A 15,629-nucleotide genomic window follows, 5' to 3' on the forward strand; every position below is an offset into this window, starting at 1 on the left:
GAGATGGTCCCGAACCAGCGTGCACAACTCTGTATATTCCTTCTCCATTGGTTTTGTCGGTGCGAGCAGATTCTTGATGAGGCCATATATTTTAGGCCCACAGATGGTGAGGAGAACCGCCCTATGCTTGGCCGCGTTAATGTCTCCTTCCAGCTCGTTGGCCACAAAGTACTGGTTGAGACGCTCGACGAAGGCTTCCCAATCATCACCCTCTACGAATCTCTCTACTATTCCAAAGGCAGCCATGGTTGCGTGAAGGTTCGGATTCTGTTACTCGGCGCCAATTGTTACGTATACAAGAACTCCACGAGGCTGAGTACTGTGAGCTAAACTTAGTGTGACCGTAGTCTTTTTTATTACAACTCCAGGATGCCTAAACAACATGGCAGCCAACCTTTTATACTGGCCCCGCAAATGTGTGCAGATGACCATTAGGACTCCCAACAGTCGCGCCCTCTGGTGGCAAGTATTACATAGTTACATAACACTGGGTGTATGCAATTTGTGCAATGTATGGGGGGAGGGAACCACCCTCCTGCTTTGCATTTATATTCTGTGTTGCCGGACATGTTGAACATTTGAAAAAGTGGGGTGTGGGCGGGAGTTGGGTGTTTTTGCCTGTGATACTTATGATTTCAGACCAATGTTGGTATAAAACATTTTTCATTGAACATAACCTTGTTGCGCATTGTCTCAGATAGCTGCACCGTTACACACTGGTGATTCCTTAACATGAAAGGGTTAAATAATACTTAACTTCAATCAACGTAAACTTTAACTGGCACCAAGGTGATGGGCACTGTTGAAGTTTGAGCTGCACACACACAGCAGTGTTTCAGAGTTGTCACTCACATCAACTTTCTTTCAGGCAAATCGTTCAGATATCAGCTTCTCATGTAAGAGTTTTGCAGCTATGTACCACCATGGCTGGGCCCTTTCCTGCTGACTGGAGGGGGTCATGGGCATGGTTGCATAGCCAGCCTGATTGTCTGACCCTAGATTAGCATCCAGCCCCTTGTCGGCCTCTTCCTCTCTCCCCTGAGGGGAGCATTAGTCCTTTCTAGCAATTCTTGGCCCCTCCTGATAGCCAGGTTGTACAGCATGGAGCACATGACCACGAATTTACCTACTTGCTCAGGACTATATTGTAGCTCCCCTCCTGAGTGGTCCAGACATCTGAAGCGCTGCTTAAGCACAGTTATTGTTTTCTGGATCACATTGCGTGTGTCTCTGTGGCTCTGGTTGTATCGCTTCTCGGCCTCGGTGTGGGTGTCACGCAGGGGGGTCATCAGCCAGGTGGCTAGGCCATATCGGATATCATCAAGCATCCAGCATTGTCCTTGTGGCTGACTCTTAAAGATGTCAGACACAGCGCTCTCACACAGGACGTGAGCCTCATTGAAGGTGCCCGGACATTTGGCATTCACTGCCATGATGATCTGGTTGTGGTCGACAACTAGTTGGACCTTCAGGGAGTGAAATCTTTTTCTGTTCCTATTATGCTCATAATAAAGGATGAAACTGAGTACTGTATGCAATGAGTAAGTGTGACCTTAGCTCCTTTAGTTGGATTCCAGAGTCCAGGTACAGCGTGGGAGGCCTGCTTATATATTCCAACATGTAGGCCCTCTGGTGGTAGTGTGATACCGGTTGCCAAGGGTTACATACATAACAGTTACGAAAACGCTCCGGGTCCTGAGAAGGTGTCCGCATGGCGATGTGAGTGCACTATATTGCTCGCTGCACCCTAGGGAACTTAGCAATGCGGTAGAATGTTCCAGCCCTGTCAGTCTGAGCCTCTGTGGACATGGGGAAGCTGATAAAGTCCATTCTTCCCGCGTACAGGGCCTCCGTGACCTTTCTAATGCAGCGATGGGTTGCATGGTGAGACAGAGGGCAAATCTCGACCACGGAGGCCCGAAAGGAACCGGACGCGTAGAAAGACAGTGCTGCGGTGACCTTGACCTCAACCAATACTGATGTCCTGATGGCAGGCTGCATATGTGGCCTGATGAGCTCACATATTTCGTTGATCACCACCTTATGGAAGCGCAGTCTCCGAAGGCAGGTGTGGTCAGACACGTCGAGGTAAGACCTCTTTTCCCTGTAAGTGCGGGGTGTGTATGGTCGGGACCTCCTCCTCATTCTTGCATGTCTTAAATTGGGCACATAATCATGTGCATCACACATTGAGCCATCTGCACTCTGCAGCATCTGCATATTAATCGATGCAGGCTGAGAAATAGCTGGACCCATTGCAATGAAAGTATAATAGCGATTGATCAGAAGCAATAATTTCCTCACTAAAATACTTCTAGAGTCAATCTCCAATAGTCTGTTGAGATGGTCACTTCAACTGAGAAGAATTCCAGAGACAGTGCAAACTCCCCCGAAGTTGAAGCAGCCTTTTGAATGAAGCGACCTGCGATTTAAAAATGGTAGTCACATCGCTGGCTTTAGTTCAGAACAGTTCCACTTTTTCTGGGTGTTTTTTGGGCGAGTGATATTGTGGGCGATATGTGTGCGAGGTGGTGAAAGTGACACTGGGCGATCTCCTGGGCGTTAGTTTTACCAAATGTGGTCTATACGACAAAAAAAACGTGCGGTCGTTATTATTGAATCTCGGCGTTAATTCCGTGCGGAAAGTAACACTGGTTGATATTATGGGCGTTGATTTCGCCCATTTTGATGATTCCGTCCAAAATAAAGTGGGCGGGTTGTATTTTTCCCCGGCGTTACGCACATGAGGAAAGTAATGCTCGGCGATAAGTTTCCGAAAAATGCCAATCAGTTTCCACTTTGTGGCTAAATGGGCGCTATATGGGCGTTATACGTCATTTCAGCGGTAAAATGGGACGTTAAGTGGGGGTTAAACATGCAAAAAAATCTAGTCCATAGTTTCAGAATAAGGGGCCGCAGATTCAAAACTGAGATGAGGAGGAATTTCTTCTCTGAGGGTTGTAAATCTGTGGATTTCTCTACCCCAGAGAGCTGTGGAGGCTGGGTCATTGAATATATTTAAGGTGGAGATAGACAGATCTTTGAGCGATAAGGGAGTAAAGGGCTATGGGGAGCAGGCAGGGAAGTGGAGCTGAGTCCATGATCAGATCAGTCATGATCTTATTGAATGGCGGAGCAGGCTCGAGGGGCCAAATGGCCGACTCCTGCTCCTATTTCTTATGTTGTTGTCCCATGTCATAAATGTAGTGGTTTCAGATTCAGCTTCTAAAATATAGTCTTGGACAATGGTGTTTTTATTTTACAATGTACACAGTTTCTCACTGAATTAATACTTTAGATCTTGTTCCTGACAGTCCTGAGCAAGATGACTGTTTTTTAAATCATTGCCACTGTTCGTCTTTCAGTGCCCTTCCGCTCCACACAAGGGCGTACCTGGACAAACGCCTGCGCATCACACAGAGCGATTCTAAAGCTGCTACTAAAGACCCCCCGAGCTCAGACACCACTGAAAACAAGCCCGAGGAGCCCACCAACAATGCTGGAATAGATATAGACCAGGTGAGGCTGCGTGAGGGGAGGGAGCGCTGCCTGGCAGTGCGGTGCTTTGACTGCAAGGGCTGTCTTCACGGCATGGATGCCATTGTTTTGTTGCAGCGTTAACTGTTTGAGGAGGTGGCAGAACAGAGCAGCAGGTTTTATTACATGTACTCTGAGAATATCACAGATGATGAATTACTCTCTGCATTCATATTTTTAATACATGCCATCTCTAGCTGTCCTTCCCCCCCCCCCCCGTGCTGCAATCCATTGCAGGTAAATGACCATTAGCAGTGACGTGCTCTGTTGTTTCTAGGGAAAGACTGGAGACTTTCACCGCACAGAGGAGATTGTTCCCTGCCGTTACACCTGTTTGATATTACCCAGGCCTCCACCAAAACTTTAATTTTTATGGAACTGTTCAATATAAATTTCTTCCTGCATTGTCTGAGCTGGATTTTGCTTTGAAGTTACAGGCCCGGATTTTCTTTGCTGTAAGTGGGCCAGGTTGGGTATTCTGTCTACTGTATCCCTTCTGGAGCTTTGTATCCCTTTTGACACCTTTTTAAAAACACCCTGTCATTGTCTAACTCTTGCGAAGGGTCATTGACCCTTTCTCTCTCCACTTTCTCTCTCTCTCTGGTACTGGTCGATTATTTAGCTGAAGATGTCGCGTGGTGCTGCCTGACCTGCTGAGATTTCCAGTATTTTCTGTTTTTATTCCAGATTCCAGCATCCGCAATATTTTGCATTTGTATTGTCCAACTCTTGCGGGGTTTAATATTATTGGGCGTTTTTGACCCTTAGTTCACTGAACAGGTTGCTGAATGAACAACCCCAACCTGGACAATATCCTGTTACACTGTCAGCTCACCAACCTTTGCTCTTCCAGAAATTTAGCTTCTGTCACTATGATCAAACCATCCGATCTGCGTATATAGGTCAAACCAATTTTGATTTCGATTGTGTTCCATTTCAGGCATGATTGCAAGTATGTGCTGCATTGTGCTATGTGGCATTTACACACTAAATGGTTCATATATATTCCGCAGATACTGAAAGATATCAAAGAAGAGACACAGAAGCAGAAAATGGCGCCAATATTCATTGTAAATCTAATCCTCGACATTCCATCTAAACATGAAATCGCTCCTCGGGACAGCACGAAGTATAAATGTCGAGCTTATAATGAAGTGTGCCGGTTTGATCAAAGTCGCATGAGCTCAAAGCAGTCACAGACCTCTCAAGAATCACAGAAAAAACTGGATTGTACTGTCATGGAGACTATAGGTACAACAGCTAATCTTTCCACTAAATCTAATCACTCCTTTCGAGAATAAGGTGGTTCACCGTTCAATCAAATGCTTGACAGCTGAGGGCGGGGATGATTGAATAATTTTCTAGTTCGTGGAATAAGTTACAGAAGGAACACACAATGTTCAAATTGCCCGACTGTCAGTAATTAGCCACAATTATGAGGTTGTAGTCAAAGATTGTATTATGTCTGTCTCTCCCTGCATGTTCGAGGTAAATTAATAGCACTAGGGACTTGGGTGGTGCAGTGCGATTTAAGGCTAGATTTTAACTCCTGGGGGGAGTTGGGACGGATAATCTGTCCTCCACCACCCCACCACCCCACAGCTTGAGGCCTGTGAGGTGTTAACTGCCCCCATGTTTCCCATCTGAATGAAGTATGAAGCCTGAACTGGCCGGCAGATGGAAGCAGGACGTCAGGCTGCAGGATGTTCCCAGGAGTCAGCTAAGTGGTTGGGGATGCTGGTGGGGACAAGATTTCCCTGTGGGACTGGAGGACCAATCCTTCTCCTGGCCCATGAGTAAACAAAATTTGAAGTCAATGGAAAAGAAAACTGGGCAGATGTAAAATTGGTGTCCGATTTGTTATTGCCTGGTTTGCGCTAGCTCTGAAGACCAATTTTTTCCCATAATATTTCTGTTGTGATAAGTTTACATTATTGAGACCACATGTGGAGAAGAGTGAAAGAAGTTCTGAAATGTTCTGTGACCCATCCACCCGTTGCTTTGTGTGAGTGTGTCTACGTCAGTATATGCGTGTTCATGTGAGTGCATGAGTGAGTTGGTGTACGTGTGTGGGGGTGTGGGCACATCTGTTGAGTGTGGGCGTGCGGGCGCGTGTGCGAGTGTGGGCACGTGCACGAGTGTGTGGGCGACCGTGTGAGTGTGGACGCATGTGCGCGTGTGGGCTCGTGCGTGTGGACACGTGCGCGAGTGTGGGCGTGCACGAGTGTGTGGGCGTGCACGAGTGTGTGGGCGACCGTGTGAGTGTGGCCGTGTGTGCGAGCGTGGGCGTGCACGAGTGTGTGTGTGGGTGCGGGTGAGTTGGTGTGGGTGTGTTGGTGTGGGTGTGTGAGTTGGTGTGTTGTGTGAGTTTGTGTGGATGTGTGTATTGGTTTATGGGTGTATGTGTGTGGTTGTTAGAATTGGTGCCGGTGTGTGTGTTGCTGCAGGTTTGTGTGATGGTGTGTTGGTGTGGATGTGTGTGAGTTGATATGGATGAGTGAGTTGGTGTGTGCTGGTGTGTGTTGTGTGGCCGTGTGTTTGTGTGAGTGTGTGAGTTACTGTATGTGAGTTGGTGCGAGTGTGTGTATTGTTGGTGTGTGTGTGTGAGTGAGTTGGTGTGTGAGTTAGTGTGGATGAGTGTGCGAGTGTGGGCACGTGTGCACATGTGCGAGCGTGGCCGTGTGTGCACATGCGAGTGTGGGCGCATGCTTGTGCGAGTGTGGACGCATGTGCGAGTATGGGGCGGCCTATGGGCGCGTGTACACACGTGTGAGCGTGGGCGCATGCGTGTGCGAATGTGGGCACGTGTGCGAGCGTGGGCGTGTGTGCACATACGAGTATGGGTTCATGTGGGCGCGTGTGTGCGCCAGTGTGTGCGCGCGTGCGAGTGTGTGCACGAGTATGGGCGCGCGTGCGAGTGTGGGCGCGTGCGAGTGTGTGCACGTGTGGGTGCGTGCGAGAGTGCGTGTGAGAATGTAAGTGTGTGCGAGAGTGTGCGGGCGCGTGCGAGTGTGTGCAAGTGTGTGGGCGCATGTGCACATGGTCGAGTGTGGCCGCATATGCACGTGCGAGTGTGGGCACGTGTGCACATGTGGGCGCAGCGAGTGTGCGTCTGTGGGCGCATATGCATATGTGTGAGCATGGGTGCGTGTGCACGTGTGCGAGTGGGTGTGCGAGTCTGGGCGTGTGTGCACATGCGAGTGTGGGCGCGTGAGAGTGTGGACGCATGTGCGCATGTGCGAGTATGGGACGGCCTGTGGGCACGTGTGAGCATGGGCGCATGCGTGTGCAAGTGTGGGCACGTGTGCACACGTGCGAATGTGGGCACGTGCGAGTGTGCCCGCGTGTGCACACCTTCGAGCGTGGGCGTGTGCGCACATGTGCACGTGTGGGCGCATGCGCACATGTGCGAGCGTGGCCGCGTGTGCACACGTGCGAGTGTGGGCGCGAGGGCACATGTGCAAGTGTGGGTGCGTGTGCTAGTGTGGGCGATTGTGGGCGTGCACGAGTGTGTGGGCAACCGTTTGAGTGTGGGCGCGTGCACGCGCCTGTGATTGTGTGGGCGCGCGTGTGTGTTTGTGTGTGAGTGTGTGAGTCAGTGCGGGTGTGTGAGTTGGTGCGGGTGTGTGAGTTAGTGTCGGTGTGTGTGGGGGTGTGAGTTGGTGTGGGTGTGTGTGAGTTTGTGTTGTGTGTGAGTTGGTGTGTTGGTGTGGGTGTGTGAGTTGGTGCGAGTGTGTGTTGGTGTGGGGGCGTGAGTGTGTGAGTTGGTGTGAGTGTGTGAGTTGGTGTGAGTGTGTGAGTTGGTGTGAGTGTGTGAGTTGGTGTGGGGGTGTGAGTTGGTGTGGGGGTGTGAGTTGGTTTGAGTGTGTGTTGGTGCGGGGGCGTGAGTGTGTGAGTTGGTGTGAGTGTGTGAGTTGGTGTGGGGGTGTGAGTTGGTGTGGGGGTGTGAGTTGGTTTGAGTGTGTGTTGGTGCAGGGGCGTGAGTGTGTGAGTTGGTGTGAGTGTGTGAGTTGGTGTGGGGGTGTGAGTTGGTGTGGGGGTGTGAGTTGGTTTGAGTGTGTGTTGGTGCAGGGGCGTGAGTGTGTGAGTTGGCGCGAGTGTGTGAGTTGGTGTGGGGGTGTGAGTTGGTGTGGGGGTGTGAGTTGGTTTGAGTGTGTGTTGGTGCAGGGGCGTGAGTGTGTGAGTTGGCGCGAGTGTGTGAGTTGGCGCGAGTGTGTGAGTTGGCGCGAGGGTGTGAGTTGGTGCGAGGGTGTGAGTTGGTGCGAGGGTGTGAGTTGGTGCGAGGGTGTGAGTTGGTGCGAGGGTGTGAGTTGGTGCGAGGGTGTGAGTTGGTGCGGGTGTGTGAATTTGTGTGGGTGTGTGAGGGTATGTGTGGTGGTGTGAGTTGGTATGGATGTGTTGTCATGGGGAGGCAGTGGGAAAGATTACTGAGTCTGGCAGGTTACTCTTGTGGCCTGTGTGCTGATGTTTGTGTAGCTTAAGACATGTATTTGTTACTTGTTCAGGAGCAGTGTGTTTACTGATTGTATTGTCATTTGTGTTTAGCTTTTACAGAAAGTGACATTGATATACCTGAAGAGGAGGATGATGGGTAAGTGGAGAAAGTAACTTCTGTACAGTGCCTTTAATGTAATAAACCATCTAAAGTCAGTTCCCATGGGAGATTGAGCACTAGTCGAAGGATTAAAACGCAGTGTCCTCGGACGGAGATGTCGAGGGAGATTTTACAGGTGAGGAGGAAAGTAGTAAGGCAGAACAATTTAGCCAAGGGAACGCAGCGATTAGGGAGCGTTGGGAGACGGGGATGTGAAGGAGGCCAGAGGGAGAAGACCACAATGCACGGGCTGGGATGTAGGGCTGGAGGAAGAGAGGCAAGCCCATGAATGGATGTATAAACAGGGATAGGGGAGCGGGGCGATATTAACCTATTCGCCTGTCGGAACTCATCTGGGTGGGCCGTTCGTGGTGCCCTGGAGCTGTGAGGAACTGACTGTTCCCGATAATAACCAGCTCCGCTGCGCAGCCGGCAGGGCCATTCTTTACACGAGCATGTCACCGGGACCCGACCGCAATTTTAACTCGGTGGGCTGAGCGGAGAAGCTGCTGTGGCTATCCCACCAAGTGAAGGCGGCGGAAGAGGAGGAATCGGGAACCCGAGAGACCAAAACTCACTTTCCTTATGATGCCAGGAGGAGCCAGAGTGCCAGAAGGAAAGCTTAGGCCTCCCCGTGCCACCGACTCATTCCTCCCCATCCCAATCCTGATTGCAAGACCCCCACTTCCCTGGGGCCAGTGGCCAGCCTAGGGGCCAGGCGGTTTCCCACTGCTTCCTGCCCGGAATGAGTGGGGTGTGGGGTTAAAATAGCCAGAGCCTCATTTTCTGCAGCAGTGGGTGAGTTTCTGGCCCCGATATTCACCGGGGCAGGGTCTCGGACCGGTCGGGAATGCATGAAGGAGCTTAGACAAGATCGTAAGGAGATTTTCTATCACACGGGGCGGCGGAGGGGAGAGATGGAAGAGTCGTGGGGAGATAGAGGGCCAGTGATAGGGATCGCCACCTGAGAGTCGATTAGTCGCCCGCCCTTGTCCCGCCTCCATTAAAACTGCAAGTGGGCGAGCTCGAGGCGGCTTGTGTTCCGGTTTCAGAATCAAACCCACCTGTTTTTGGGATGTTAAAATTATCCACTCTCACTCACACAGCTACCCTCCCACCCAAAACCATACCCGTGTTAAACTTTAACATTTCTGCTTTGGGGTGGGTGGCTCAGTGAAGCAATGGAGTTTGGGAAAGGCAGGGTGTGAAGGGATCCTGAGAACGGGGGGGAGGATGGAGAGAGGTTAAACCCCTACAAATAAATGGGTGGGTTATTTGCCAGAAGTGGGGGGGAGGTGAGCTCGTTGGGGTGCTGGTCTGGGAGAGACAGCGATTATAATGAAGCTGCTGCCTATGTCGGAGAGGAGCCTCCGCCAGCTGATCGAGAATTGGAGCGCAGCCAAAATAGAAGGTAATAGTGGAGGGGGGCACTGATTCCACCGAATTTTGTGACCCATTCCAGATGGGGCATAACAGACACCAATGTATCAGCCCCAATGTGTCTTTTTACCTCATGGACCAGTTCCAGTCCAGTCTGGACAAGGGATCAAGGGCTTCTCTCTCTAGGATGTGGTGGAAGGCAGGCTTGGTTGCTTATCCTGACCAGATGTATTTGCCTTGCACGGTTGTCTGGCCGGATTTGTGAAGGGCCCAGTACAGGTAATCGCTGGATTCTTCTAGTCTCTGGTGAGCCAGTAAGAATGGCTTCAGTTTTACTGATGTAACGTACCTGTGCATTTTTCACGCTCTAGGTCACAATACAAGAAATCCGCACGCTTTACCTTGTCCCTCACTTCAGATGATTTGCTGATGCAAATACAAAATATAGTCGAAGTACTGGAACAGACTGTTGGTAAGGAACAATGTAGCTTCATATGTTAAATTCATTCACAGAATACGGATAGATATGTATTTTTTTAAGTTAGTCGCAAGACCAACATTTGTTGCCCATCCCTAATTGCCCTCAAGAAGGTGGTGGTGAGCCGTCTTCTTGAAACAATTGAGTGGCTCGCTAGGCCAATTCAGAGGGCAGTTAAGAGTCAACATTACTGTGGGTCTGGAGTCACATTTAGGCCAGACCGGCTAAAGTGGACTGGGAAAATAGATTAAAGTGTAGGACAGTCGATGAAGGCTGGTGTGCATTTAAGAAGATATTTCACAACTCTCAAGAAAAATATATTCCAGTGAGGAGGAAAGGGTGTGAGAGAAAATATAGCCATCCGTGGCTAACTAAAGAAATAAAGGACGGTATCCAATTTAAAAACAAGGGCATACAATGTGGAAGGACAGAAGATTGGGAAGCTTTTAAAGGCCAGCAAAGCATGACTAAAAAAATGATAAAGGGCTAGAACCTCCACTTTTGTGCTTATCGCCCAAAAATGGGCGTTATTTCCGGCGTGGGCAGGAAAAAAAGGTTTTCAGATCGCCGGCTTCTTGCCCATTCTCAAAGCACTTCGTCTCCATTTTTGAAAATGGGCGTTACCGTGAGCAATATGAAATGGGCGGTAGCATTACATTTTTTGAACTTCTACCGTAAAGTGTGGCCGTCCTTAGCAATGGCATGGCAACGCTCGATTCCCACGATTCAGGAGGTCAAGGGTCATCATGACATGTGCAGAAGGGGAGAAAGAGAGAGAGAGAGGGAGTTCAGAGGGACTGAAGGCATGTCTGGGTGTGGTGTGGCTGCTTTGGGAGGAAGGAGGGAGACTTTAGAGCTTCACAGCAAGTAGGCAAACAAAAATGAGCTGTTACCAGCCACATATTTGCCCGAATTTGGCCTATAATGGAGAGAGAGGAGGAAGCATCACAGCACGCTGTGGAGACTGATGCTGGAGAGAGCAGTGAGGTGGGAGAGGAGCACATTGTAGGGCGCAAAAGAGGCCAGGGGGTTCTTGGACGAGGCAAATGTTTCCCTCCTGCAGGAGGTCGAGTTACGCTGGGGTGATTTGACACAGGGAGGGCGTGGGATGCCCACCCCAAAGGCCTACCAGAGGATATGGACCGAGATAGCAGAGGTGGTCTCGTCGGCGACCAACGAGGTTCGTGAGGGCAACCAATGCCGCAAATGATGGAACGACCTTGTGGGATCTGCAAGAGTAAGTATTACATTGATTTACATGTACTTATATATTTATATACTTTGAATGACTATAATTTGAAGAACTGAAGGAAATCCTTATTAGGCGGGAAATTGTGTTAGGGAAATTGATGGGATTGAAGGCCGATAAATCCCTGGGGCCTGATAGTCTCCATCTCAGAGTACTTAATGAGGTGACCCTAGAATTAGTGCATGCATTGGTGATCATTTTCCAACAGTTTATCGACTCTGGATCAGTACCTATGGACTGGAGGGTAGCTAATGTAACACCACTTTTTAAGAAAGGAGGGGGAGAGAAATCGGGTAATTAAAGACCAGTTAGCCTGACATTAGTGGGTAAAATGTTGGAATCAATTATTAAAGATGAAATAGCAGCACATTTGGAAAGCAGTGACCAGATCGGTCCAAGTCAGCATGGATTTATGAAAGGGAAATCATGCTTAACAAATCTTCTAGAATTTTTTGAGGATGTAAGTGGTAGAGTGGACAAGGGAGAACCAGTGGATGTGGTGTATTTGGACTTTCAAAAGCCTTTTGACAAGGTCCCACACAAGAGATTGGTGTGCAAAATTAAAGCACATGGTATTGGGGGTAATGTACTGACGTGGCTAGAGAACTGGTTGGCAGACAGGAAGCAGAGAGTCGGGATAAACGGGTCCTTTTCAGAATGGCAGGCAGTGACTAGTGGGGTGCCGCAGGGCTCAGTGCTGGGACCCCAACTATTTACAGTATACATTAATGATTTAGATGAAGGAATTGAGTGTAATATCTCCAAGTTTGCAGATGACACTAAGCTGGGTGGCGGTGTGAGCTGTGAGGAGGACGCTAAGAGGCTGCAAGGTGACTTGGACAGGTTAGTGGGCAAATACATGGCAGATGCAATATAATGTGGATAAATGTGCGGTTATCCACTTTGATGGCAAAAACACGAAGGCAGAATATTATCTGAATGGCAGCAGATTAGGAAAAGGGGAGGTGCAACGAGACCTGGGTGTCATGGTTCATCAGTCATTGAAAGTTGGCATGCAGGTACAGCAGGCGGTGAATAAGGCAAATGGTATGTTGGCCTTCATAGCTAGGGGATTTGTGTATAGGAGCAGGAGGTCTTACTGCAGTTGTACAGAGCCTTAGTGAAGCCTCACCTGGAATATTGTGTTCAGTTTTGGTCTCCTAATTTGAGAAATGACGTTCTTGCTATTGAGGGAGTGCAGTGAAGGTTCACCAGACTGATTCCCGGGATGGCAGGACTGATATATGAGGAGAGACTGGATCGACTGGGCCTGTATTTATTGGAGTTTAGAAGGATGAGAGGGGATCTCATAGAAACATATAAAATTCTGACGGCATTGGACAGGTTAGATGCAGGGAGAATGTTCCCGATGTTGGGGAAATCCAGAACCAGGGGACATAGTCTAAGGATAAGGGATAAGCCATTTAGGACTGAGATGAGGAGAAACTTCTTCACTCAGAGAGTTGTTAACCTGTGGAATTCCCTGCCGCAGAGAGTTGTCGATGCCAGTTCATTGGATATATTCAAGAGGGAGTTAGATGTGGCCCTTACGGCTAAAGGGATCAAGGAGTATGGAGAGAAAGCAGGAAAGGGGTACTGAGGTGAATGATCAGCCATGATCTTATTGAACGGTGGTGCAGGCTTGAAGGGCCGAATGGCCTACTCCTGCACCTATTTTCTATGTTTCTATGTTTGTATCAGATGTGAGGTCTTTCACTTTTACCGGGAATGTTTTACTCAAAGCCTGTGGTTACGGTGTACGTCTTTAGGTAAAGAATGATAATTTTCATAATCATGATTATATCTGTCGGTTATGTGTTGTATCAGTCTCTGTGACAGTATCTAGCAATTATATCACGCAATGATCTCATGCCATGTCGTCCTGTCACCTTTTACAGAAGAAGCTATCAATGATGAGGTCGATGCAGAGGTGAACCGGTGGGGGGGCCAGCAGTCACCAGTGACATCACTGAGATGGAGGAGCGGGTGCTCACACTTGTGGGGAAGCACCCCCAAACAGCCACATGCGCATCTGCAGACCCTGAAGTGATGCCACGTGAGTAAAGCTTACACCATTGCGTGATGTGAAGTCAACAGATGCCACACCAACTCATATCCGAGCAATCATATATGATAGATGATTTCAAAAATTGTCACAGAAATAATGCTGGCCTAATGAAAATCATTGCAATACAAATGTGTTGATGGTCATGAAATGTGATGTCTGCGATGATTTTGATAGCGGTGGTGCTTTTGTCGTGCATATGCTGTGTGCAGCGCTGGACTCGCATTGTGACCCTAGCACCCCCTTCTCTAATAACCTCATTTGTGTTTTGCAGCTCAGCCAGCAGCACGGCCCAAGGCAAGACCACAGAAGCCAGAAGGTGGGGGCGCGGGGCCGGACTAGCCGGACGATCCTACAACTGCTGAGGAGCTCCGATTCTCGCCCGTCAATCCGCTGGGTCTGTTCTCTACGGATGAGAGCGCGGACTTCGAGGAACCTGCATCGCCACGCTCCAGAAGCCATTCCACCCCAAGGCTATCTAGTGGTCCTCCAGTCATTCCCGCCTCCATTCTGGAGGTACCGGCCCCAAGCACCTCGCCACAGGGCACCCCATTTGTCCCAGGATGGCGCCGACCCCGCGGAGGTCTCGTGGACGCAGCAGGTCTGTTCCACGAGCGCCACATGAGAGCGGAGAAGATGGTACAGTTGTCCAGAGGACTGTAGACATTGGTGACCAGCTCCTCGAAGCATTGGGGGGCATATCCCGACAGCTGGCCACCATGACCGAGTACATTCCGCGGATGGCGGAGGCTCTGGAGGTGATAGCCAGGAACACTGCTGGCATAGGCCTCCCAGTGGTCCCCGAGTGTGGCACCCCATCCCTAGGTTCTGCACCACCAGTGCCAACGACAGATGAGAGCAAGGACCAAGATCCTGCTTCTGCATCAGAGAATGTTGCCCTCTCGGCACCCCCTGCTCCCGTATCCATGCAACCACCGCCTCTGCCGTCATCCCCCCTCCAATGAGGCACCACCTGAGGAGCTCTTTGGCCAGGCGCCGTGGAGCGAGGGGGAAGGGGTAGAGGTGGGGAGAAGAAGGGGAAGGGGGAAGGAAAGTGAGGTGCATGTGCGTAGGTGATGGCGTAGGTGATGGCTGTGTTATATCTCCATCTGGGTGTATGCAATTTGTTGTAATGTATGAGGACTGGGGGCCACCCTCCTGCTTTGCCTTTGTATTCTGTGTTGCTGGACATGTTGAATATTTGATTGATGTCAATGGTGGAAAAAGTGGGGTGTGGGCAGGGGTGGGTTGGGTGTTATTGCCTGTGATACTTATGATTTCAGACCAATGTTGGTTTAAAATTTTTGTTATTGAACATAACAACTTAACATCAATCAACGTAAACTTTAACTGGCACCAAGGTATGGGCATCACTGATGTCTGAGCTGCAGACACACAGCAGTGTGTCAGCATTGTCACTCACATTAATGCTTTTTCAGGCAAATCGTTCAGATCTCAGCTCCTCACGTAAGAGTCTTGCAGCTATGTAGCCACCATGGGCCCTTTCCTGCGGTCTGGAGGGGGTCGTGGGCATGGTTGCATAGCCAGCCTGATTGTCTGGCCCGAGGTCAGCGTCCAACCCCTCGTCCTCCTCTTCCTCTCTCCTGAGGTGGAACATCAGTGTCTTCTGGCAATTCTTGGCCCCTCCTGATAGCCAAGTTGTGTAGCATCACGCACATGAGCACAAATTTACCTACTTTCTCAGGGTTGTATTGTTACTCCCCTCCCGAGTGGTCAAGGCATCTGAACCACTGCTTAAGTACAGTTATTGTTTGGTGGCCCCATTGCATTGAAAGTATAATAGCGATTGATCAGAAGCAATGATTTCCTCACTAAAATACACCTGAAGTAAAGCCCCAATAGTCCAGATTCTGAAAATAGGTCTGTTGAGATGTTCCCTTCACTTGAGAAGAACTCCAGAGTCAATGCAAACTCCCCCGAAGTTGAGGCAGCCTTTACAATGAAGCGACCTGCGATTTTAAAAATTCCAGCCACACCGCTGGCGTTTGTTCAGAATAGTTCCACTTTTTCTGGGTGTTTTTTTGGGCGAGTGATATTGTGGGCGATATGTGTGCGAGGTGGTGAAAGTGATGGTGGCCGATCTCCTGGCCATTAGTTTCACCAAATGTGCTCTTTACCACAAAAAAAAGTGAGCTGTCGGTATTATTGAATCTCGGCGGTAATTCCGTGCGGAAAGTAACGCTGGGCGATATTATGGCCGTTGATTTCGCCCATTCTGATGATTCCGCCCAAAAAAGGTGGGCGGGCGGGAATATTTTTTCCCGGCGTTAAGCACATAGGGAAAGTAACGCTCGGTGATAAGTTT

General features: G+C 49.6%; 1 protein-coding gene across 1 annotated transcript in view; it reads left to right on the forward strand.

Moving 5' to 3' along the window:
* LOC139266717 (dynein axonemal heavy chain 6-like) overlaps positions 1 to 15,629 on the forward strand; it is a 580,613-nt gene that overhangs the window by 342,030 nt on the left and 222,954 nt on the right. The window contains exons 13-16 of the mRNA XM_070884303.1: positions 3,366 to 3,519; positions 4,551 to 4,788; positions 8,083 to 8,128; positions 9,883 to 9,983. Coding sequence (XP_070740404.1) covers positions 3,366 to 3,519; positions 4,551 to 4,788; positions 8,083 to 8,128; positions 9,883 to 9,983 — 539 coding nt within the window. The remainder of the gene's footprint in view (positions 1 to 3,365; positions 3,520 to 4,550; positions 4,789 to 8,082; positions 8,129 to 9,882; positions 9,984 to 15,629) is intronic.

The sequence above is a fragment of the Pristiophorus japonicus genome, chromosome 7 (assembly GCF_044704955.1).
Source record: "Pristiophorus japonicus isolate sPriJap1 chromosome 7, sPriJap1.hap1, whole genome shotgun sequence".
NCBI classification, from domain to species: domain Eukaryota; kingdom Metazoa; phylum Chordata; class Chondrichthyes; family Pristiophoridae; genus Pristiophorus; species Pristiophorus japonicus.